Consider the following 27,115-nt stretch of genomic DNA (forward strand, 5'->3'; position numbering starts at 1 on the left):
AATCTACAGGTCATGGGGTGAATGTAACTTTCGGTTTGATTGTACTAGACCTTCAGAAAATGTTCCAAAATTCATTACATGTTTACTTCTCCTACAGTTAAGGCCCAAAGGCCAATTGTGTGTGAAATGTGAGAGATCCAAACATGAAAACAAAGGGAGTCATGGGATTATAGATTATTTTAGCCAAAAGATCCATATAAATCAATTATTCAAACTCCTCTCTTTTTAGTGAGGAATCTAAAATCCAGACAGATACAGTAACTTGAGAGGAACAGATCATAAGTTTAATTGGTTGCAGAGCAAAGATTCATGGCTTGTTCTCTTTCCATGACACCCTTGGAATAAGGAAGCACCTCCGTTAGTCTTTGATTAGTAAGCAGCATATTAGAAGCAAAGCAAAACTGGAGAATTATCAGATGCTCGGTAGACTGGAGAAGGTAAATTCCGAGCAGATGTTTCGACAGAGGACACTGAGAGCCCTGTGGGGGTAGGATCCCAGGAGTTGTATACCCATCTGTGGAACAAGGCAGGTGTTCACATAAAACAATCTGATAGCAGGAAACGTAAAATAGAGACAAACTGAACAGAGAGCACCTTTGATAATCATTGGGAATAGAAGGTAGGGCCAGGACTAGGATAAGTCAATGGTATACTTATATTGAGCATAAAATTTAAGGAGATGCCAACAGACTCCATAACCAAGAAGATATTTTGTTGCCACACATTTTTTTAAATCAGTTTTAATGCAAAAAAAACCCATGAAGAACAAAATATAAAAATATTAAATAAAGACAGAATCATTACTAGTGATTTTCCTCTTCATCTTGGTTTCCAATACCAGTCACCACCTTCTGATCTGACATACCCTTGGTCCCCCCCAACACCATTTTGTTCTTCTTTCTCCAGACCCTCTGAGCCTTTTCCATTTCCTTGCCCTCTTCCACTCTGTCCCCTACCTTAACTGTCTCCTTGTTCCTTATTCCTTAATTCCCTCCTCTTTTTTATTTTCCAGAGTTTATTTTTCATATTTTTTCTCTCTCTGGCTCCTCTGCCTTTTCCTTTTGCAGTTATCTTCCATCTGTGTCCCTCTCTTTCTCTCTCCCTTAACAAAGCATAATAGAAAGCAACTTTGGTAGATTTTGTTACATGTGTTAACATACTCATGTTTAATTGTCCATATATATATTCTCCCAAGGAAAATATGATATATTGCCCTAAGGATCCACAGCTCTCAGTGAATCATTTTTGGAATTCATTCTGGACAATTTGCTGAACCTTTCTTCACCTCCGTTTCCTCATCTAAACAGCAGGGTTTGTCTACCTCACAGAGTAACTGTGAAGAGTAAGTGAGATAGTGGATACCAAACACAGTAACAGTGACTGCTGTACTCTATATATGATTGATAGTGTTGTCCTCATTACTACTGTGATTAGCCTTACATTCACAATCCAGAGTTAAGATTTCCGTGTTTCTCTATAAGATATATCCATAGAGAGTAGTTTAAACTTCAGAGATTCTGATTTTGCTTATTTATCATAGAATCAACTTTACATATCTTTATAAATGCTATATTACTTTTCAAAGCAGTATTGTGTGATTTAAATGTTTCTGAGACTATGTAGTGGGATTTGCGGAAATTAATACAGACAGTCAAGACTAAATTTGGAACACAGTAGCTTCATTTTGCATTATTCACAAAGGAAAATTCTTGCAATTAACTTCACCATCACCAACTTCTTTTCTACATAAAATTGCTTTTATTTAAAACAAAGCAAACAAGACCTTCTAAAAAAGAAAAACAAATCTCTAAATATAATTACTCTGTTCTGAGGCAAACATACTGAAGTTAGTAATAGTGATTAAATTTCCACATCAAAAATCTGAAAGTTGCTCTGATGGTTAGGACACATTACCTGATAGTGATGCAAAAGTCTAAAATTAAAATCATTATGGAAATTGAGGACACAGTTAGCCAGAGAAATGGACAACCCTTTCTTTTTCTTTCTTTTCTTTCTTTCTCTCTCTCTCTCTTTTTATTTCTCTGTCTTTCTTTTTAAAGATTCTATTTGGGTGCCTGGGTGGCTCAATGGATTAAGCCTCTGCTTTTGGCTCAGGTCATGATCTCAGGGTCCTGGGATCAAGCCCTGCATCAGACTCTCTGCTCAGCAGGGAGCCTGCTTCCTCCTCTCTCTGCCTGTCTCTCTGCCTACTTGTGATCTCACTCTGTGTCAAATAAATAAATAAAACCTTCAAAAAAAAAGATTTTATTTATTTACTTGACACAGAGAGAGAGAGAGCACCGAGGAAGGGAGAGACAGTGGGACAAGCAGACTCCCCACTGAACGCTGAGTCAGATGTGGGAGCCAAAACAATGCCTACCCCAGGATGCGGAGATCATGACCTGAACCAAAGGCAGGCACTTAACTGTCGAGCCACCCAGATGCCCCAACAACTACCCTTTCAAACAGGATGACAGCGCTAAAGCTTCTATACAGTATCTCAGACCTTCCAGGGACCCTGCAACAACAGCCCTTAATACACAAAAAGACCTCAGATAGGTTATCTGAGTGCTTTTTTTTTTCCCCAATTTATTTATTTTCAGAAAAACAGTATTCATTATTTTTTCACCACACCCAGTGCTCCATGCAAGCTGTGCCCTCTATAATACCCACCACCTGGTACCCCCAACCTCCCACCCCCCCCGCCACTGCAAACCCCTCAGATTGTTTTTCAGAGTCCATAGTCTCTCATGGTTCATCTCCCCTTCCAATTTACCCAAAAGCACATACCCTCCCCAATGTCCATAACCCTACCCCCCTTCTCCCAACCCCCCTCCCCCCAGCAACCCACAGTTTGTTTCGTGAGATTAAGAGTCACTTATGGTTTGTCTCCCTCCCTATCCCATCTTGTTTCATGGATTCTTCTCCTACCCACTTAAGCCCCCATGTTGCATCACCACTCCCTCATATCAGGGAGATTTTGGCTAAGATCAAGTATATTATCTGAGTGCTTTTTAAAAGAGATTTCCTAGGGGCTCCTGAGAGGCTCAGTGGGTTAAGCTTCTGCCTTCAGCTCAAGTTACTATCTCAGGGTCCTGGGATCAAGCCCCACATTGGGCTCTCTGCTCAGCAGGAAGTCTGCTTCCCCCCCTACATATTTGTGAGCTCTCAATCTTTCTCAAAAGATTTCCTAGGGCACCTGGGTGGCTCAGTCAATTAAGCATCTGCCTTCAGTTCGGGTTATGGTACCAGGGTCCTGGGATACAGGACCTAGTCTGGATCTCTGCTAGGTGGGGAGCCTGCTTCTCCCTCTCCCTCTGCTTGTAGTTCCCCCTGCTTATGCTCTCTCTCAAATCTCTATCAAATCTCTCAATCTCTATCAAATAAATAAACAAAATCTTTAAAAATAATAAAATTAAAAAAGGTTTCCTTTAAAGACTATTAACCAAACAAGCTTTTAAAATGTATGTCTAGGGGCGCCTGGTGGCTCAGTGGTTTAAGCCTCTGCCTTCAGCTCAGGTCATGATCTCAGGGTCCTGGGATCGAGCCCCACGTTCGGGCTCTCTGCTCAGCAGGGAGCCTGTTTCCCCCTTCTCTCTCTCTGCCTGCCTCTCTGCCTACTTGTGATCTCTCTCTATCAAATAAATAAATAAATAAATAATCTATTAAAAATCATTAGAAATAAATAAATAAAATGTATGTCTACATTACTGCTTTTTCTTGGTCTCAGTCAGGTGAAAAAGTTGAATTTTAGTTATAAAACTAATTTTTAAAAGCTAATAAAATAATGAGAGATCCACACAAAGATTTCTGGGTGAGGATGTTCACTGCAGCATTTTTATAAGAGAAATATAGGAAACTACCTAATAATGAGAGGTTAAGTAAGTAACAATATTTCCATAAGAGGCAATAAAATGCAACAACTAAAAATTATATTCTGAAGCTGGTATGAGAAAATGACCACAACATAGTGAGAGTGGAAGAATAAACAAAAATATATACATAGACACACACATGCACACACAACTTAAGTCTCAATTAAAACTGCCTGAAACAAGACAGAAAAAAATATACTAGTATACTCGCAGTTTCATATCTGTATGAAAATAGCTGTATTAAAAATAGTACATTCTTCTAGTAACATTTTCATTAGAAAACAATTAAAATGAATATTTTTAAAAATTCTCCATTTTATTATAAGTTCACACTTTTGAATATTTTCCATGTATTTCAATTCTGGGACCCTGAACTTCTAACTGGCAAAATAAATTTGAGCACATCTTATCCAGTATAAATAATCATATGTAAGAATCTCACCAGCTGAGGTTTCCTGAAGTTTTAAAGTTTGTCTTATCTGCTGTTGTGCTTTCCCTTTTGCTCCCAGTTGTACCATCCCAAGACCCAACGTTGTTCCAAGGGGGGAAAATATAATGTTGTTCTCGTGAGATAAAGAAATAGCTTGATAAAGGTCCACTGCAAATTCGATATTTCTTTGAGCCAACGGTCTTGAGGCTTGGCTTCCAGAAAAAATCAGTAGGAAACTCCACAGCAAGATCTTACACATTTTGACCTCTGTGTGTTAATTAAAAAAAAAATTAGTTTTCAAAATAATCAGAATTTACCGTAGTAAGTTCCAACAGAAAACTTTTTACCTATTAGAACAGACTATTCTAAGATGATTCTCATGCCGGTTTTCAGATGAAGGATCATCTTTTAGGAGAAATAAATCCTGTGCTAATGGCATTTTTATATTCCTTCAAGAACTAGATCAAAATACAAAGCAGTCATCTAAAATCAAAGAAGTTATAATTCTGGAACACTAGCAATAAGCAATACTATCTCTAAATAGCTGTATGATACTTTTTCCTATTTTTCCCATGATTCTAGACGGGATCACCTCTAAGTCTTTATCAAGGGAATTCTCTGTCCACTCTACTCTAAAACTGTTTGTAGATCAAAAGAGAAACAGAATAAAAAATGAAGACACTCTAGTGTGGTTTTAAACCTATAATAGAAAGTTAATGCATTTTAAATCAGTTTGAGTAATCTGGCAAAGTCTTTGCAGTAGGAATTTTCACACTTTACACAATCTCACTTATGAGGCAAAATACCCCAAAATCCACAGTGCACTTTTTCCAAAGTGAGTAAAAACAAACTTGGAAAAACCATAAAGAAACATAATTACCATCAAATACAACTGATACAATAACAAAAGAAGAAAGCAATTTTTTAAAAAAAATCAAAGAATCATTTGAAACTTAACACATACAAAAAAGGTGTAATTGAGAACTTTATACAATTTACAATACTAATGACCCCTCATTAAAGTGTTCTCCACTAAAAATACAGGAAATTCAGCCATCTGACTACATCTTAAGAATGAGTTTCATGATATTACCACAAACTTCATGAAATACTGATTCTGAAATCCTTATAAATTTTAGTGATACTACTTTTATCATACAAAAAACACATCTTAGTATCCCTTAGTAACTCCTAGTTTAATAGGTTACTAGGAAATAATGTTCATTGGGGATAAAGATGAAAGCCTCCAGAACAATGTATTGTTAGCCTTAAAAAATGAAGAACTATATTTCTAAAGTGTTTTATAGACCATTATGAGGGTCATCATGACCCATAAATGGGTCATGTTAAGAGTCACTATTACATATAAAGATTGTTAACAGTCAACTATTCTCTAAAACTAAGATATAGAATCATTAGCCAGCTAATATTTGTAGTTAAACTGTTTGCTTAGGTACACAACTTGAAAAGGAAAAAGACCACAAAATGCAGTTTAAAAAAGCACTTGGGGCGCCTGTGTGGCTCAGTGTGTTAAAGCCTCTGCCTTCGACTCTGGTTATGATCCCCGGGTCCTGGGATCGAGCCCCACATTGGGCTTTCTGCTCAGTGGGGAACCTGCTTCCCTTCCTCTCTCTCTGACTGCCTCTCTGCCTACTTGTGATCTCTGTCTGTCAAATAAATAAATAAAATCTTTAAAAAAAAAAAGATGTATATTTTCAAGCAAATGTTTTATTTGAGGATTAAATTAGTACATAAGGTTGTGAACTGTTGTGCAACAATAGGAAAAGCCAGTAAGAGAAGCTTTATGTCCAAAATACATTGCTGTGTATCATTTGCTAATATATTCAATATCTCAGAAGATTTCTGATTAGAAATATCAATTTGTAGAAACAAAAGTAGTCAAAATGTTATTTGTACTTTTAAGTCACCAAGTGGCAATTCATTAGGCACATCTACATGTATTTGGTTTGTGTCAGAATAATAATAAATAATATAATGAAAGATATAATTTTCCCTTATAATCTGAGGGGCATCCTCTTATTATTAATAATCTTAATAACTAAAATTAACATTATTTGAGCATCCAATTCTCCCAGAAAATTTCTACACAAAGTTCACAGCAAAAAATTGTCTTAAAAATTCACTTACCTCATTAGGTTTTGAATCCTATTTCATTAGAAAGCATGAAGTACTGGTGAACCAAACAACATGATGAATAGTCCTATAAGAATTTGGCCTTCAAATTTACAATGACACCATTTAAAGAGAATAAAAGTAATGTGTTAATTTGATAAATTTAAATATTATCTGTATCAAAGTGAATTGAAATACCATTTCCTTACTCTGTGATCAGTATTATTGCATAGGGCTTCATTCAAAAGCTATTTAATTTTAAGATACTTACCCCAAATTGGCTTCTGATTGTTCACTGTAGTGTTATAACTGAAATGTGACTGCTTGGAAACACTAGTACATAAAATACTTGATCAGTCAAGGCCAACTTTATTTATCTTGAACGCTGTATGATTAATTCCTCTAAACCCAAAGCAGGTGTTCACTACCTTTGTATAAAAGGACAAATATGATCAGGTTAATGATCAATGATGCAACTGGCAAGAATTGAGAGAGAAAACCATAATAGTTTTATAATATTTCACCCATTATTCCACTTCTTTTACAGTAAACTGAAATAGAATTTGGAAGGATATACTAGGGCTTATAAATTTGCTAGTAATTAGTTCTTTTTGTTTCTCACAGGACTTGCACATCAGATTACCAATGTATGCCATCATAAATATTTCAGAATGCCTATGAGAAAAAGGATAAAGCTAAATCAAGTCCAGAATGCAGAGACAAATTGCTGCTGCACTTACAGAGTTCGCAACAATTCATCAAATTATACAATTGTCACAGGAATTTCCTGTGGTTACATTTTAATCCTTAGGAAAAAGAGTAGATACCGAGAAATATACTCTCTATTTTGAACAAAAAGACCAGATTAAGATTATTGATTTACGAAATTATACAAAGGCAATACTATTAAACATAGATTTAATAATAAACATCGATTTTACTTTTATACGTTTCTAAACTTTTACATGGTTTTCTCTACCAACAGTCCATTAATAAAAAATGGATGCATAATTGAACGGATTTTGATCTCATTCTTCTAGTTCAAATCAATCACCTCAATGACAATCAGATATTTAACACATTGTATTATTCATCAGTTGCCTCTAAGAAGAAAAATGGAAAATTTGTTCCAGTTACTATCAACTATTCCCTATTCATAATTAAATGTAGTTGTTTCTGATAATTTTATGAAAAAGAAATAAAATGAATATAGATACCTTCAAATGGAATTCATCAGAAAAACTTTTTCCAGAACCTTGTTAACCTCTTTCAGTGTCCTAATGGGGCTAGAGCTCACTGCCCAGCCCTGATGGTTGCTATAGGCCATAACCTCTTAATTCACTAAAATTCTTAACTGCCCATCTAAGTGTCTCTAAATGTTTTCTAAATCTTGGGTTATAATAATATTACTTGCTCTAACATATGCAAATTCATTTCCAGCATTTAACTTAACACTATCAGTGATCATTTTCCAAAAAGAGTTATACAGCACAAGAGCACAATCTTTCTTCTTATTCTATTATGCAATTCATAAATAATAAGTCTGAATGTTCAAGATGATCATTCAATCAATGCTTTTCTCCCCCTGTAGTGACACCAGCGAACATCCATCACAAGTACCCTTGGCTACCAAATTATTATTTCTCCATATTACTCAGATCATAATGTGATTTAACCTGGAACAAGCCATTACTTTTCCTTCCAATGACAGAAGCAGACACTCTGTCTTAGTAAGATCATTTAATGAAGTTGTTCTGTAAGGACCTTAATGTTAGAGCAGTTCAAGCAGAATATATATTTTCCTGTCTCTTGGGGAGTAAAAAAGAATGGCTATGAATTTCTCCTCCCTGGTTTAAGCTCTTTTAATAGACAATAAAGATACCACAATTGTCCATAAAATATTCTTGCAGACCTTTTAAATATTTTCACAAATTTGTTCCTTCTACAACTTTATTTTATCTCTAAAGAATTGGGAAAAAAAATTCATTACTGAGAGCCAAAGTGTCTTAGTATTAATTTGAACTTATCACTTTCCCACTGTAAAAAATAAATCTTTTATATGTATAAAAATAATAGCAAGAGGTTACAAGTTCAATATCATCATCTTTCTTAGCATTTTGTAGGGTTTTTTTTAAGTAAAAATGTATTTAATTCCAAACTTTAAAAACATACAGGAAATGTTCTCATTAATAAAGGACTTAAAATCTAATTCTTCTATTGGAGCATGGATTAACTTCAGGCATTTTTTTTTCCTCTGTCAGTTTGCTCCATATGCTTTGTGTGGTAAAAGGAAAATATTCTGAGAAGAGAACAGGTTAAATTGTGTTTAGTGTAAATCTACATACCACAAACAAAGTAGTCTACTGAAAATTCTGGCACAGTCTATTTTAATGTGACAAGTCCCTCTCTCTGTAGAAAAATGGATCTTAAATAATTGAACCTAAGTGTTAATTTCAGAAGTAACTTATAAAGTCTTCAACTCTAGGAACATTTGATAGGCGAGACCCTGTTACTTGCCTCGCACAATTAGATGCTATAAGATAGAAGAATAAGATGTAATAACCAAATGTCTTATTTTTTCCTTTTCTGTGCATTTTCATTCCAAGTATTAGAAACAGTAACATTAAAAGAGACTTTCATACCTCTAAAAGCTCTAGTCTCATTAAATATACTTGTGAGACAGCTCCTCTTAATTCCTTTCCCGGAAGAGGCCCTGAAGTTAATTAAAGATGGGATTAGGGTTATACACAGCACAGTGCCTTGCACACGTGGTAGGCTATAGAGAGGACCCTGTCTATATGAATGAGACACTTTCAGACTAATCATTTCAAAGTCATTTCCAAGGGTAAAAAAAGTAAAATACTTCTAGCAAAAGAATTTCCAATTTATACCAGAAACACTAGTCGGATCATTCAACTTTGCCTAATAAACCACTGCATTTTATGTGCCTTCACTCCAGAAAGCTGATGGCAGAAGAAGTGTATCCTATTGATATGTGTATACCTGGTGTCTACAACAGTCCCTTACATGTGTCTTAAATCATTGGTTGGGCAAGTGGACGGATGAGTGGATGAAGGGATCAAGAGATGGAGGGTTGGGTATATGGATAGGGAGCAGAGCCTGCACAAAGTATTTGGTACCCATATTATATCTCTTTAACATCTTAATATTCCTTTAAATTTCTGGAAATGTGGCTCATATTTCACTCCACTGTACTGTCATCCATCTATAATTCAAAAGTCATATGTTCAAAGTTTGAAATGATGGATTATCGAATCAAACCTCCCAACCAGTGCAAGAATTCTCTGCAATATCTTTGTGAGAGAGTTATTCAACTGCCAAAGCATATCAAGAAATCCTTTGTTCCAAGGCATCCTTTCTCATTTTTAAAAAATAATTTACTTTGAAATACTTTCAAATTTACAGAAAAGTTGCTGGTATAACGAACTAGCATCTCCTTCTCTCTGTGTTTCCCTGGTGGTTAACATTCTGCCACACATGTGTGCTCAGTCTAATATCTAACCTTTCTCTCCCTCTTCCTCTCATAGAGATGCAAAAAATATAAAAACTCACTTACATTATGTATCTAATACATATATATGGTATGTGTGTGTGTGTGTATACACACACATTAGTATTTTCTGAGTCATTTGAGAGCAAGCTGCAAGCATAATTTGTTAATCACTCTTAACCATGTCTTCCTTTCTCCCCTCCCCTCCTTTTTCTTTTTTTAATCTCTCTTTTTTTTCCTTTCTTTTTCCTCCACCCACCCTCCCTCCTTTCCTTCCACCCCTCCCTTTCTCTGTCTCTGTCTCTCTATTTGTAACCATGAATTCACAGGGGTATCTCTAACCTAATCTAACATCTCTGGGTTCTTTCTACTTTTCCTCCTCATGTTATAAATACCATCTATAAAAATGAGATACTCACCTCTCATCCTCAATATACTCACTGATTTATTCATTTTTTTAAAGATTTTATTTATTTATTTGACACAGAGAGATCACAAGTAAACGGAGAGGCAGGCAGAGAGAGAGAGAGAGGGAAGTAGGCTCCCTGCTGAGCAGAGAGCCTGATGTGAGACTCAATCTCAGGACCCTGAGATCATGACCTGAGCTGAAGGTAGAGGCTTAACCCACTGAGCCACCCAGGCGCCCCTGATTTATTCATTTACTACTAAGTATTGATTTGCTCGACGTAACCAATCTCCCTACTACGCTGGCCATCTCCTCCACTTACCTCTCTGCCTTTCTACCACGTAAATCCCCCTCCCACTGCCCAGTCCCAGGCTCATGGATCCAGTGAGGTTCTCTGCTGGGTCTTTTCTCTGTTCCTCTGCCTACTTTTCATAGCCAAGCAGCAGGCCTACCACCAATTTCTCTGCACCAAGATGGGAAGGAGAGGGAATATGAGACAGCTCTTCCTGTTTTAGTCAGTATTAGGAAGCAGTTCTAGACTCTGCCTTCTTAAAATTGTGCTCATTGTTTCAACTTCTATTCTTTTTCTTCATGGCAGCTTTGAAATATTTGAGAATAGGTTATGTCTCCCATGAATTCTCTTTCTTATGCCAGACTTAGCCATTTCTTTACCTGTTCCTCTGCAACATGGTCTCCAGAGCCTTTATCACTCCGACAACATTTTCCAACATTTGTTGATTGATGCAAATATATATTTACTTTATACCTTTTCCGCATGTGATTGCCATTCAAGGGAGAGAAAAGCAGTATACGTAGAAGTCACAGTGCCTGACCAGGACGCACCTAACTGTAGCTGGAATAGGCAGCATCTTCTGAAACCTCTCCTCTGTCACCCTATCCACCAACGAAACATTTGCTTCACTGATGCTAGAAATTCTATTGCTGGAGTTCATTTCACTGACTTTATAGGAATAAAAAGAAGTGAAGGAAAAGTTGAAGCGAGAACCATGGTCTTTGGAGTAAAACAGACCTGGACTCTAATCTCAACTCTGCCATAGACATTTGGGCATTCTTCTGATGGATCCAAATCTCAAATTTTAACCCTAAAATGATTCTTGGGAGGCTTAAACAGAAAGAAGTTTTACAGTTACTGAGCAGAGTATGTTTCTATATATTGTTAGTTCTTTGATTGCGTGCTATACCAAAATTCCTCTTAAAATACCACATTTTGGGGGCACCTGGGTGGCTGAATGGGTTAAGCCTCTGCCTTCAGCTCAGGTCATGATCTCAGGGTCCTGGGATCAAGCCCTGCATCAGGCTCTCTGCTCAGTGGGAATCCTGCTTCTCTCTCTCTCTCTCTCTCCCTGCCTCTCTGCCTACTGGTGATCTCTCTCTGTCAAATAAATAAATAAAATCTTAAAAAAAAAATACCACATTTTTCAAAGAACTCTTTAAAATGCAAATGTGTAGTAAATAATTAAAGTTAGATGAATGAATTTATTAATTACTCCTACAGAACAGTAAATAAAGCAGCATAAGAATACTGGTTACCTTGTAGATGATGATATTTATAAAGAAAAATGGATAGAAAAAGTGAGGCATTGTGTTTCAGAGCCAAACATTTCCTACTTGAGCTTCTACATAGAGTGAGTCCTATATATATATATAGCTTCAGTCTCTTTGATTTTTTTATCTCCAAGGTTATTACCTCTTTGGTTGTGCTATGCCTCTCACGAATATGTAAAACCAAATACAGGAGTAGAACATATGCAGTAATTTCTCAGTAAGTACACAGAAAAATAAATGTAGGTCTGTGACAATGAATGGGAACAGTCCTACTGACATTTACAGAATCATTTTAAAAGAGACTAGAGGAGCACCCGGGTGGCTCAGTGGGTTAAGCATCTGCCTTTGGTTCAGGTCATGATCTCAGGGTCCTGGGATCAAGCCCTGCATCAGGCTCCCTGCTCAGCGGGGAGTTTGCTTTGCCCTCTCTCTCTGCCTCTCTGCCATTCTCTGCTCCTACTCTAAGTAAATAAATAAAATCTTCAAAAATATTAAATAAAAGAAACTAGTAAGTGTGTAAATATGTAGAAATGGCTTTCTCGGTTAAGTTTGCTGATAGTCACTGTGTTTGTGTTTTTCATATTTAACTTCAAGGCAGCTTTTACAATAAAAATTGATCAAAAAGATTTGTCTGTCCAAGTAACCAGAAGTGTAACTGGTTAGAATACATTGTTCTGAATATGTACATTTTTACATAAAACCACTTGAGAACAAATGATGCCAGTTGTTATTGCCTCCTCTTTAATCAATCTATCTTTTATTGAGAACACACAGAAAGTAAAAGGTGATGGATAAAAGCAGCACTGAGACATTGTCTGAAAACAAAACCTCCCGAAGTTTAAATATAAAGTAAAAGAATGGTGCAGAATTCTTGATTCCTTATATGTGTTCTATATTCATACTTCATGTGACAATGAAATATTTATTTCTCTTTCAATTATAATTGCTTCTTATTTCTTTTTATCTTCACTTCACTACTTGTTTCTTGACATAATTGCTTGGCTCTTCGTTCCCGATCCAGAATTTCTTTGGGGAACAGGTTTTTCTCATCAAATACGGCTTTCAAAGCTATGAAATGATGAAGAAAATGACATGGAAATTATACTTGGTAAAAGACTCAATTAAATGAAATAGTGGGGAGAAAATTCTTGTTTCAATTCATCCGAATATTTGTATGTTTCTAAAACTGAGAGTGTATTTGGGGGAATTTTCTCTGAAGCTCCTGCTATTCCTTTTACTTCAATTTAAATTAAAAAGTTAAATTTTCACAGAGTTTGTTCTATTAATGTATTTATATCATGATAGAGATCCACCATTTCACAGTAGAAGACTAAAGAAGCTTGTGTTTTCCATTTTTGCTTTTTAATCTACTTAACAGCTATCAAAGACTCATAAAAAGCCAAGAACAAATTATTCTGTATTGAAATAAGACAATTAAAATAATCAAAACACAGTTTGACTGTCTGCATGACTAAACAAGTGCATCTGCAATCATGTCCTTGTAAGATTCTTGGATCTGCAGGGATCTGTGGCTTCAGAAAAAAAGAGCCAAATTATCCCCATGAGTGGCTATATTATGCATCAGTGAGAAGTAGGAGGAAATTGTGCCACGCATACAAGAAAATAATTTTGGCCTTTTGCTTAATTTTATCATTTCAACAAATGTTTACTGAATGTATATTATGCACAATGTTCTATGCTCAGGCGTAAATGGGACACAAATATGACTAAGTCACAGACTTTCTTCCAACTGGTAGAAAGGAGGAACAGTGCCCAAATAACCAAAAGTTCAAGTACAATAAGATAGAGTTCTAAGAAAATATGAGCAACAGAAGCTGTGGTGAAACATATCAAGAGATTCTAAGAAAATGCAGAGATCAGAGGAAAAGCTTTAAGGATTTAAACACTATTTGACATAAATATTGAAGTCCAGGTAGGATTTTGAGTTGATAAGAAGGACCATGGACATGAGGAAGAGTTGGCAAGGGGGGAAGGAAATGTCAACTAGAGGGAACAAAGTAAATAAATGTGTGGAGAAACAAGAGCCCTTATTTGGATTATTCCGAATAATTCAGTATAATGTGACCGAAGTTCAAAATATAGAGAGAATGAGGTTGGAGCAAGACAAAGGAACACTTTAAATGCTGAGCCCAAGGAATATGACATAAACTACAGAAAAGTTGAACAACCTCACAGTACCATGCCATCTTTATATATTTGGATTGGGAAAAAACAAAACAAAAAAACAAAAAACCTCTCCACTTCCCATGCCAACATGATTGTTTAAGTCAATATCTTTCCACTTTTTCTCTTAGATATTATACAAGAACAACAGAGAAAATGAGAAAAATATAATTTGGCAAACAGACCACACGAGTAAAGCCCAAAGATAGAGGTAAATTGCAGCCTGCAAAATGTGGAGAAGGGCAAGAGCTCACAGTAGGCAGAAGTTATGCAAGAGAAAGTGATGAGTATGGAAAGTGTAAGAATGCCAGCTGTCATAGCATCACAGAAAGTTCTAGCAAAAAGACGCACACTAAAAATAAGGGGCCCACGCTCTAGTACAAATACTTTATCTCTCATTCATATCGATGGATGTAAACAGAGGTGAATAAGGCTGGAAGCAAAGGCCCTCCACAATACCCCGTATATTCAGTGAAAGAGATGAGGCAAGACTACATAAAGAATCACGCACATGAGCCATTTTTTGCTAAGGACAGTCTGCCCTCACAGGTTGTAAAAACTGAAGGCCATTCAATGTTACAAGCTCTAGCCTCAAACCTACAAGTTCTACATGTTACAAGCTCTCGCCTCAGAACCTACTATAAATTTCAAGTCTAAAAACCCCAACTCATTAAGACTAATAATTAAGAGAGGAAATAAACATTTTTTTAAAAAGTGGCATATCAGGGACACAGAGGACTATAAGCAAAATTAAAACCATAACAAAACAAATTTTAAAAAGAACAGAACTAATCAATACACAGACCACCACCAGAGAAATATTGCCATTGGCCAGATACATACCATTACTGAGCACTTCGTCACAAATTAAATTTTAAAACTTGAAAGAGCACTTACCTCTGTGAAGCAAGATCACAGAACAGAAGTGAAAGAAGTCAGGAAATGGCACAACAGGAAGTGAGGAAAGTGAGCTGGCAGAACTCAGGAAAAATCTCTCGAGCAAGAATAGACTATGGGGCAACATAATGGGGAGCAGAATTTACAGATGAAAGAAGCAAAAATAACAAGATGAAAAGTAAGAGAAGATATGAGAGAGGAAAGTGATACTGAAAAAGAAATAGATCCAACAACACAAGCATCACATGAGTCCTTCAGAAAGAATGCCAGAGCAGAACAAATATTTGAAGGCATCATGTATGAAGTTTTCCTTACATCAGAGACAATATGATATATAGAGAAAGGACATACAGTGGCACCAGGAAGTGAGAATAGTCAAACAAAGCAAATCTTAGTAAAATTATTAGACTTCAGAGAGATTCACTTGGCAGTCAGACAAAATGATCAAGTCACTCAAAAGGAGAGAAATGGATATCTTACATTATCTGTCTTCATAGTAATGATCGATACCAGAAGGCAGTAGAGCAACACCAACAAGGAAATCCAGGAAACAATGTATGAGATATGGATATGATACAGACTGCACAAATCTTAGAGTTACAAAGAGTTTCAACATGCGGGGAATTCAGGGACTAGTTTCAGGAAATTTCTACAAAATAAATTAGTACATGAATGACTGAGGAAAATTTAGAAAAAGGTTTAGTAGTGAGCCCTGAATGTTTTTAAAAGTAGAAGTGGGATTAAAATAATATTCAGTTTAGGATAACAACACAGAAGGTAGAAGCCACATGCCTGACAATGTAGAAATGATAAAACTAACAAAAACTGAAGAGTGAGGGAGAAGCAGCTTCATTCATGATAAATCAGTGACAGCTAAGAGGCAAAGGACTTAAAACAACAAGTCATCATGGCCGTAGAAGTAAATGTAACAAAATAAAATCAGCTCAAAGAAAGATCGAATTATTGAATAAAATTAGTTAGTGGAAAAGAAGAGGAATGAAGAAACATGCCCATTTTATCATCAGTCAGCATGGATGTAATAGTTACTGTCCTAGAAAACTGAAGGGCTAGAAGAATTGTATAAATGTATGAGTATAAAGGTACCACTAGAACAATATATAACAACCTCCTGAAGTAAAAACAACAAAAAAATTACAGATCCAGTGAAAGCTTTAAAAAGCATATAAATAATACATGGCATAAAAGAGTGTAGGAAGTTCCAAACCAAAATATCTAACATATTGATCAATTTAAATGTGCCCAATTTCATGATTAAAAAAAAATGACTTTTTAGTTGGATCAAAAGTAAAACCCAACACGCATCTAAAATGAAGTGATTCTAAAAATTTGAAATAGAAGGATTAGAAGAGCATAGCAGGCAAATCCAAACCCAAAGAAAGCAAGAGGTCAAAATCTAAAATCATCAGTATACAGAGAAAACCTCAGAGAATACACAGAGACTTGGACAAGTGGGTGCCAGAGGTGATACTGGGAACTGGACAAGTCCATATCGAGGAAGTGAGGGAGACTTCTCACTGGATAATTTTTTATGTGCTCAATATTTGATTAGTGTGTATTTTGTTTTCTTGCAATAGGACAAAAATGAATAAACCTAGAACTACCTCTTAAGCAAAGCTACAAATGAAAATACTTGCATTTGCCTAATACCAGCAGTACAAGGTCTATGGATTTCCGTACATCAGTTGATTCTGTCCCGTACGACTGCAGATTAGCATTTGAGGATCACAAGTCATTCTGAATGCCTTAGAGCTCTCCTAAGCTCCACTGTGAAAGCCAGAATGTTCCTTTTGAAATAAACTCTCGCATTTTACTGATATATTTCTCAACTACATGAGGAATTTGCATCACAATTGACTGGGTTTTAGGACCTTGAACCAATGTCTAACTGATAGGCGCTTGCAGATCTAAAGAGAGGCAGTCTTACCTGAATAATTAATTTTTTTGAGTTAAAAACATGATAAAAAAAAATTCACATACAGGGGCAGATCCTTGTTCCCTGCACCCAAACTTTACAATTTGGGGAGGTCTCTAAAATACACATATATAAAACTATAGATACATAACTATTCATAAAAATAGCTATTTATTGAGAATGAGAAAATCAATCTCAGCAAACTATTGAAGTTTTAGAGTTGGGTCCTTTTCTTCTGAGATCTTCTTTAGGAAAGGCACCTGAAATGCTTACCCAGAAATGCTGCCTGCTTGCAATCTGGCTTCCACTTTTCCCCGGAACACTAAAACTCCCAGCAATACTAATACTCAAAAGAGATGAGGCCCATTAAGCAACCTCCTGGCTTTACTGGCAAACTCTTTCATGTTGCAAAAATGATGTCATTAACCTAACACCTTCTAAACGGGTAATACTGATCAATTCGTCTTACTATTCAGAGTAACAACATCTGCTAGGTTAATGGCATAATGCTGTCATACGATAATGTGAGTGAGTCTGCAATGATTGTGTGAAACATCTAAGAGACCATTAACCGTTTATTGAGCTTGTTTAAGATTATAAAGGAATGTCTTTAACCTTGCTGTGATAACTTGCTTTCTTGAAGTATTAACTGGCAAGGCTAAAGTTCCCAATTATTCAATCAAACATTAATCTAGGTGTTGCTCTGCAGGGATTTTGCTGATGTAATTAAACTCCCTAATCAATGGACTTTAAGTAAAGAGATTATCCAGGATAATCTGGGTGAGTTTCGTGGAGTTTCATTCTGTCCTTTCCTGACTGTCTGCAGAGGAAAGCTTTAGACGGGCGCTCAGTCTGCCCAGGATCTTCCCTTCCCGATTTAGCCCTACTCATTTTGGACTTGCTCAGTCAGCCCCCACAATCCCGTAAGTAAATTCCTTGTCATAAATTTCAATATATGGTCCTGCTGGTTCTGCTTTCCTGAACCCTGACTGATACACTTGCCATAAAGTGCATTGTTTATTTCAAGGCAATTGTGAAGGGCAAAGTGTTCTCCTCGAGTCAAACTGGTGTGTCAAGGTTAGTGGTTTGTGACTAGAGTCTGTTGGTTATTCCTTGTAAAGAAAACACATGTTTATTCACATGTATAGCTTGTCTTAAAGCCCTCTCAATTCCCACATAGGTGCTAGGTGGGACCTCAAGTCTCAAACTTCTTATTTTCTGGGCCAACAACTTTTAATCTTAAAGAGTAATTCTCTTCGAAGGGCTAGTAACACCTAATGTATATGGCCTCTGAAGGCTTCTATTTACTTAAACTCAAAGTCTTTGTCCAGGCTGCATGGCCCCACATAATGTGATCCCTACCCGCGCCCCCCTCAACCTCATCCTGTACTAGTCTCCATCTCTCTCATACTACCCCAGCAACAGTAACTTTCTTTCTGACCCCAGAACATGTTAATCCTGTTCTCAACTCAGTAGCTTTATACTTCTGGACCTTGTCCTTGGAGTGTCCTGCCCCTAACACTTCATGAGACTGCTTTTCTATCTTTCAGATTCCAACAAAAAAATCAGAGGAAACTTCACTGATGCTCCCCTAGTCATGTCTTATCACATTATTGTGCTTTATTTTCTTCATAACTCTTATTAATATCACCATCCAAACTTATCTTCATATACTTATTATCTGTCTCTCCCTAGGGGGATAAACTCAATAAAACCAAAGACCTTGTCTGCCATCAAATCTCATATTCCCAGAGCACCCAACAGGGCATCATGGGAGGACTTCAAAAAATATATTTTTTTAATAAATAAACAAGTGAGTGAAGATACCTCCAGGAATACAAATTGGGCTAGGTTTGATGGGCTCACTTCTCAAAATTTGGAATTCTTGCATTCCAGAGACCTGTAATGATGAAAGAAAGATGGTTCACTGTGTCATATAGCCATATATGCATCCACTTACCACAGCCCTTAAAATCGACATCTAGTGTTATTGGTAACCATTTACACTTACTATTTCCTACCTTGGAAAATATGACATTTATAGATTCATTACTTCGTTCTATAGCTGGCTGCCCAACAAGGTTTGCTATAATGATACCCAAAAGGTGTTTTAAAAGTAATGAAAATGAAAGATATGGTGGTCATGAAGTTATTAAAATATTTTTTTATTAAAACATTTTCACTGAAATAAAATGATTTGATAAACTTAATAAAGCAAAGCTGATCTTTTGTCATCTGATGCTTCCCTTGTTCCCTGGTTAGCAACTAACTGTATCAGACAAACAATAGTGGCAAACACCTCACAAAGGCACCCTAGCAAGAAAGGACTTGATGGCCATCTAAATAGAAGCACTGCAATGACCAGCTGTTGCTCATCAATGAATATATAGTATTCTGAAAACTTTCTAATTCACATCCTTTATCCTATTTTATTCCAAGTCCTCTAGATAAGTGCTTTTCAAAATACGATGTGTGCCAGAATGACCCAGAAATCTTGTTAAAAGGTAGATTCTGATTCAATAGATCTGAGTTGGGGCCTGTGATGCTACATTTCTAACATTATCCCAGGTGGTGCTCATGCTGTTATCCACTGGCCATGTCTTGACACCAAGTTTCTCATTCCTGTATCTAGACTCTAGAGCAGTATTACAAAGTTGTCATTTAATTTCAGCAATCACTGAGTAATAATCAGGTAGCAAAGCATGAGGTTGTTGGCAGGGTGGTGAGGACTGGTTGAAATTCTTTTTTTTTTTTTTTTTTAAGACTTTATTTATTTATTTGACAGAGAGAAATCACAAGTAGATGGAGAGGCAGGCAGAGAGAAAGAGAGGGAAGCAGGCTCCCTGCCGAGCAGAGAGCCCGATGCGGGAATCGATCCCAGGACCCTGAGATCATGACCTGAGCTGAAGGCAGCGGCCTAACCCACTGAGCCACCCAGGTGCCTCTTGTTGAAATTCTTTAACAGTCTTCATATAACTCCTACATAATAGTAGTTTAGGACCTGTTGAACTTTTTTTTTAAAGACTCTTTTTTTTTTTCTTTAATTTTTGATTTTAACTTATTTGGGCTGTATACAGGGAAAAAGACTCAATTTTTTTAAGAGCAGTTTTAGGTTTTAGATAAAAATGAAAAGAAGGTACAAAGATTTTCTATATATCCCTGCCCCACACATACTTAGCCTCTCCCTTTGTCAACATCACTCAGCAGGATAGTATAGTTTTTCCCAGGGATGAATCTACATTGATTCATCATAATTGCTCAAAGTACATTGTTTACCTATGGGTTCACTACTGGTGGTATACATTTTATAGGTTTGGACAAAAGAGTAATGGCATGTATACCTCATTGTTTTTTCACTGTCCCTCAAAAATCCTCGGTGCTCTTCCTTTTCTTCTCTTCTCCCCTTTTCTGGCAACCACTGCTCTTTTCACCATAGTTTTGCCTTTTCCAGAATGTCATGTATTTGGAATCCTCAGTATGTCCTTTCTCAGGCTAGCTTCTTTCACCTAGTAATACTCATTCAAGATTCCTCCATGTGTCTTTTCATGGCTTCATAGCTCATTTCTTTTTAGAGCTGAATAGTACCCCATTATCTGGATGTGCCACAGTTTATTTATATATTCACTTATTGAAGGACATCTTCATTGCCTCCAAGTTTGGGCAATTATGAATAAAGTTGCTTTAAACATCTATGCACAGGCCTCTGTGTGAACATACGTTTTCAGCTCCTCTGGTTAAATACCAAGAAGCATGATTGTTGGAATATGTGGTAAGAGTATGCTTCCTTTTGTAAGAAACTGCCAACTGTCTTCCAAAGTAGCTGCATCATTTGGCCTTCCCACCAGCAACAAATGAGTTCCTGTTGTTCCACATCCTCATCAACATTTGGTATTGTCAGTGTTCTGGATTTTGGCTATTCTAATAGGTGAACAGTGATATCTCACTGTTGTTTTACTTTGCATTTCCCTGAAGACATAGTGGAACATCTGTTGAACCTTTTAAAAATGTTTTTCACATATTAATGATGTCTGTCTTCTAGGATCCAAATTTTGATAGGTATGTGTGTGTGTGTGTGACTTTCAAGATGATTTATGCCATTATATAAAGATAAAAATAATAGGAAGGAATTCCACTTCTAAGATGTCTCTTTTATCCTCATTCTTTAGATATCTAAAATTTCCTGGAGTATATCACTTGTAACAATCTCTCACTTCTTACTTAGAATGAATATATCTATATATGCTTTCTTTTTGTATTATAATTATTTGTTCCAATAAGAACTTTTCCAGAAATATCAGGGACTTTCTTTCTTTTTGGTACTACATTTAAGATTATATCCAAAAGCAAAGATACAGTGAGTTAGATTTTTACCAGCAGTCTATGTGCATATTTTCACCTATAGTTTAAGAACTATATAGAGAATTTTGTTTCGCAATGAAAACCACAAATTGTCAGATCCACCATTTTTTAATTATTTTGTCCCTCTTTTTAAATTGCGGGTTACCAATGGATACACAAATTCCGTCTCATCTGGTAGTTTTAATTGACTTCCTCTCCTTCTTTGGAAACACCAGTTTCAGAACTGACCTGTAGACTGGACTGGAGATTTTTTTTTTTTTTTTGGTCAGAGAGAGAGAGCAAGCACAGGCAGGCAGAGTGGCAGGCAGAGGCAGAGGGAGAAACAGGCTGCCTGCCGAACAAGGAGTCCGATGTGGAACTCGATCCCAGGATGCCGGGATCATGACCTGAGCCGAAGGCAGCCACTTAACCAACTGAACCACCCAGGTGTCCCTAGGCTGGAGATTATTAACATGAACAAACTGTCCATTCTTACAGATGTGCAGTTCTTCCAGTTTCATTTAGTTTCTGACTACAATAGTCCAAAGTAAGCCTCCCCATTCTTCTCACACCTGACTACAACTGAGAACCAGAACTTGACAGCTCAAATCCCTGTCTAGACCCTACATGCCTGTAGCTGTCCTTTTCTCGCAGGATCTCCAGAACCCAGAACAACTGACCTTTCTCCAACTCACAATGTATGGTTCAACTGGTTTTACAGAAGCAACACCAAAAAGAATCCTTGAAAGACCACTTCTGAGACTCTGCTTTGTCCCCCCAGAAGGTTTATGATCACCTCTGGGTTGTTCCATGATGAGCAGTATTTCCGGAACAAAAGCAGGGGACTGACAATGTCAAACTTTACTGAGCCCTGCACTCCTGGAAAGCAGAGACAGTTAAGAAATTCCTCTTCTCTTTCGTGTCATACTCTGAGATAAGACCCTCTGTACCCTTCCCCAGAAGTCTAGTAAGACTCGCGGATTCATGAACCTGCCTCTGTAACAGCTCAAGCCTGTTTCCTTTTCTCTCAGAGTTCCTCTTTAACAAATACTCTCCCTATGCAATAGCCTGCAATAAAATTATCTCTTTAATTGTCCCACTCACTTTGTCTCTGACAGAACAACAAGAACCATATAATTCACCTGAGGTACCACTAATGCAGCATTTTCCCTACAATGGAGATTTTTAAAGATTTTGCAGATACAATATGAATGGGTTCTAGGGATTTGCAGGCGAAACCTGACCCAAAGACATTTCTAAGTCTTTGCCAGGTTTTTGAATAAGGCATATGAAAGAGGGGTTTCAAGCTGTTTGAGAACCCATAGGGAACAACTTGGAAGCTAAAGAGTATGAAAGATGTTTTAACTTGAAAGGAAAAGAAAGAGAATACAAAAGGACATTAAAAACCCAGTAGGTAAGACTAAAAAGTCACCAGGGAATTATGGAGTGTTTGAAAACTGTCCCTAGTTCCAAGTGATAGTTTAGAATATTGAAAGTAAGTCTGGCAGAATGCCTCTCATCACACAATTGCCAAATAACCTTCTACACACTGTAATTTTGGGGATTGCAGGAGTGTGTGTAAAATGCAGCACAAAGATCTAAGGTAGACTGTGGTAATGAAAATGTGGAGGGGGGTATGTTGGTAATTGAGTTTTTTAAGTGCTGTTTTACAATAACATTTTTTTTTAATCCAGCAGCATCCTCCTGAAAAGGAGATGAACAATTTTCAATGAAAGTGATAAAAATGGGTAATATTATAGTAAAATAGCTGATTTCAGAAATAAGTATAAGAATAAGCTGCCTAGGGCGCCTGGGTGGCTCAGTGGGTTAAGCCACTGCCTTCGGCTCAGGTCATGATCTCAGGGTCCTGGGATCGAGTCCCGCATCGGGCTCTCTGCTCAGCAGGGAGCCTGCTTCTCTCTCTCTCTGCCTGCCTCTCCATCTACATGTGATTTCTCTCGTCAAAAAAAAAAAAAAAAAAAAGAATAAGCTGCCTAGTGGTGCCAGGGTGGCTTAGATGGTGAAAGCCTCTGCCTTCAGCTCAGGTCATGGTCTCAGAGTCCTGGGATCGAGCCCCACATCAGGCTCTCTGCACAGCGTGGAGCCTGCTTCCTCCTCTCCCTCTGCCTGCCTCTTTGCCTACTTGTGATCTCTCTCTCTCAAATAGATAAATAAAATCTTTAAAAAAAGAAAAGAAAAGAAAAGCTGCGTAGGTGATTCCTTTCCATTCAGTTTTCCTCCTTTCCCCTATGATCCTCTGTGCTATTCCTTATATTCCACATATCAGTGAAACCGTATGATCATTGTCTTTCTCTGATTGACTTATTTTGCTCGGCATAAGACAAACCATGAGCGACTCTCAACTACACAGGGAACACCCTGAGGGTTGCTGGAGAGGAGGTGGGGGGGGGTTGGGGTAATAGGGTGATGGGCATTAAGGATTAAGGCTTGTGATGGGATGAGCATTGGGTGTTATACACAGCTGATCAATAACTGAACTCTACATCTGAAACTAATAATGTGCTATATGTTGGCCAACTGAATTTACAAAAAAGAACACGCTGCCTAGGGAACATGATTTGAAGGCTATTTGAACAAGGGTGATGACACCTAGAAATAGTAACAACACGAACAACTGAATAACGTGGACACTCCTGACGTAGGGCCCATCTCTTACTAGTTACGTGAGACCAGCTAAGTCATCTGAACTCTTCAGGTCTATGCTCCAGATTCCTTATGTCAATGCCAGAGTTTAGGCCACAGACTCCTCTTACAGAAAATAAGGACAATAATAACTTCTATAGCATAAAGCTGTTAAGTGGAATAATATTGGAATAATAACAGTAAAATACTATCAATAAAGAAAATGTATCAAATTCTTATTAGGTATCAGGCCCTATGCTAGGGGCTTCACCTATATTATTTCACTTAATGTTCATAGCAACCTTGCGAGGGCAGTAACTAATAAGATGCCCATTTTTAGTTGAAGAGACTAAGGCACGGGAAGTTCACCTGACCTGTTCAAAGTCATACAGCGAGCAAGCAGTAGAGTCTTGATTTGAAGACGAGGGTATGCTTGAAATATTGCCTTTACACCATTATTGTTTGGAGTCTCCCAAGTTCTATTCCCTTTATATGTGGAAATTCTCCCAAAAGACAACCATAGCCGTTAATACCTTATAATGTAATGGGAATACGGACTGCAATTTCAAAAGATCCAAAATAATGTAAAAGGTCAGGAGTGGGGGAAAAAAGCATGAAAATACAGTTAAGATGATAATGTGCCAGTTATCGATATATTGCCCCTCAGCTCCAAATCCACTCTTCACGGCTTACTTTGGCATAATGGACCAGAGCCCTGTAAACCTCTCTTTTGCCAGTTGGTTGATGCTGATCCCTGTCACAAGAAGACCCTAACTGTCACTGGAGACGTGGATTTCTCTCCCAGGCGGGTGCCCAGGTCACCAGGCTCCTGCAGTGCAGTTTCTCTAGCACTTAGATTCCTACAGCATGATTTCCCCCAGGACCAAGTCCACACAGAGGCTTTCCCAGCTCCAGACGCCCACGGGTACAAGCATGGCGGCCCCAGAGCCCAGAATTAGCAGCCTTCCTTGTCACCTGTCTGGCACCACCTGGTGAATGGTTTTCCTGCTTACCCCAGGAGAAAAATGGAGGTCTGCCAGTATGACTCCTCCCTGTGAACAGCCTCTCCTGTACTCTTTTGGTGGCTTTGGAGTGAGCTCAGAGAGGCAGCCTCTCCCTGTGGATGGCTTCCCACGTCACCCGAGAGCAGAATATCGGCGGTTCTGCCTGCGGCTGCTCTGCCACCTCCCCGTCCAGGGAGACACGGGCGAGCCCTCTCCCGTGGGGTCTGGGGGACCGCCTGGCTGGGAGGGGCATCTTCCTCAGTCTCCCTCAGGTTTGAGGGTGCAGTGGCTGTTCTTTAGATCTGATATTCCTGTGTTCTTTAGAGTTCTCTTTACTTTCTACTAGCCAGTTTCCTATAACACCCATATATTACAGCTAAAATCAGAACAAGAAAGTGAACATAACAAGAACATAAACTCTGAAACATATCTATACTTGCTCTTCAGTTACCGCCGTTCTTTCCTACTATAGTCAGTTTCTTGGAAAAGTGTGAGTTTTTCTCGGTTGATGTCCCACAAGCACCTCCATCTCAACGTATTTTAAAAACCATCTCTAAACCATCTTCTTCTCTTATATTTCCTCTCTTAATAATCTCCCTTTTTGGACATAGTTTTCCAAGCTAGAAACCTGAGTCATACCTGTGTTCACATCTCATCAAGGCACATAACCCTTTAAATTCAATCTCCTTAACATTTTTCAAATTTGCTATTTCCTTTCTAGGGTCTCTTTATCTTCAAAATAATAACACATACCGTTTCATGAGTGTTTAGTTATGTACTAGTCACTGTGCTAAAGTCAGCTGTAGCATACAACTTCAAAATCAGGCATGGTTAGCCCCATTTTATACGTGAGAGAGCTGAGACTTAGATGCTTATGTAATTTGTCCATAAACAACTAGTGGAAGTCAAAGTAAGGATTCCAAAGCAGAGCGCCAGCTGCAAACAACTAGCTCCCAGTACTATAATATGCAGCCTTCCGTCCAGTCCCATTACAAAGCATTTATTACACAGTTTCCAAAAAGCTTTCTAAAATGTAAAACTGGTCATATCAGTTTCCTGTTTTAAACACTTCAATAGAAAAAAATTTTTTTTTTTTATTTGAGAGAGAGCATGAGAGGGTAGAAGGTCAGAGGGAGAAGCAGACTCCCTATGGAGCTGGGACTCTGATGCAGGAATCGATTCTGGGACTCTGGGATCATGACCTGAGCTGAAGGCAGCCACTCAACCAACTGAGCCACCCAGGTGCCTGCCCCTCAATAGAAATTTTGGTTTGGGACAGGAATTTTTTTTAAGAGTTCATTTCACCTTTACTTTTGAAGAATATTTTTTGCTGAGTAAAAAATTTTAGGTTGGGATGTTCTTCCCACCCCCCCCACCTTCCTTCATTATTTTAAAAATGGTTTCTCCAATGTATTCTGGGTGACATGGTTTCTGGTCAGATGTATGCTATCATTCTTGCCTTTATTCTTACTCCTTTTGGTTCTCTAGTGATTTCTGAGGCTTTTCTTTATCACTACTTTCAAAAACTTATTATGATGCATTATTATTTTTTTATATATTTTTCTTGGGTTTCCTTGAGTTTTTGTAATGTCCGCTTATAATTTGGATAGGATTTAATAGGTAGTGGTATGTCATCCTTCTCATTGCACCAGACAGAAAAACAAACAAAAAAAGGTAAATTACAGAAATTAATATTTTAAAATCTATCAGAGGGTGGTAGAAGCAAAGATTATCAAATTAAAATTCTGGAGCTGGCAGAACCCTTCTTAGATGGGCTAAGATTGCCAAATATTTTCTTCCCTCTGTGGCTTTATTGTGTCTGGGCATTGCTAAGGAACAGGATTGCCATAGACAAAGAGACCTTTCTCAGGGGATGTAAAATCAGAAGAGTTTTGACGACTGTGGGTTGGTGTGATATGCTGGAATCTAGAGAAACTCCATAATTATGGCTAGTATTCCCTATAGATGTTTTCTGAATGCTAGGGTGATAGAGACTGTGGATTGGACTGGAGAAGCAAAGTAATATTCCCTGTAAACTTGCAGTACTTAGGAGACAATATACCAATAAAAGAAGAAGCTTAAAACAGACATTTGAAATCAGAAATGGACTAAATCTAACTAAAGCTTTAACCAAGCACTGACCGAGCTCAATTCCTAATTGAATTAATGTGATCTGCCCTTCAGGTTCTCTGCCC

General features: G+C 37.5%; 2 protein-coding genes across 2 annotated transcripts in view; both read right to left on the reverse strand.

The window, feature by feature from the left end:
* The window catches only part of SERPINI2 (serpin family I member 2), a 36,363-nt gene extending 29,853 nt beyond the window's left edge, over positions 1 to 6,510 (reverse strand). The window contains exons 1-2 of the mRNA XM_044255100.1: positions 6,454 to 6,510; positions 4,318 to 4,572 (exon numbers count right to left, since the gene is read on the reverse strand). Of these exons, the coding sequence (XP_044111035.1) occupies positions 4,318 to 4,564 (247 nt within the window). The 5' untranslated portion in view covers positions 4,565 to 4,572; positions 6,454 to 6,510. The remainder of the gene's footprint in view (positions 1 to 4,317; positions 4,573 to 6,453) is intronic.
* Positions 6,511 to 12,653: 6,143 nt separating this feature from the next.
* Positions 12,654 to 27,115, reverse strand: part of WDR49 (WD repeat domain 49) — a 131,797-nt gene continuing 117,335 nt past the window's right edge. Inside the window, exon 19 of the mRNA XM_044251727.1 lies at positions 12,654 to 12,989. Within this exon, the coding sequence (XP_044107662.1) occupies positions 12,859 to 12,989 (131 nt within the window). The 3' untranslated portion in view covers positions 12,654 to 12,858. The remainder of the gene's footprint in view (positions 12,990 to 27,115) is intronic.

This window comes from Neovison vison, chromosome 6 (assembly GCF_020171115.1).
Source record: "Neovison vison isolate M4711 chromosome 6, ASM_NN_V1, whole genome shotgun sequence".
Classification (NCBI taxonomy): Eukaryota; Metazoa; Chordata; class Mammalia; order Carnivora; family Mustelidae; genus Neogale; species Neogale vison.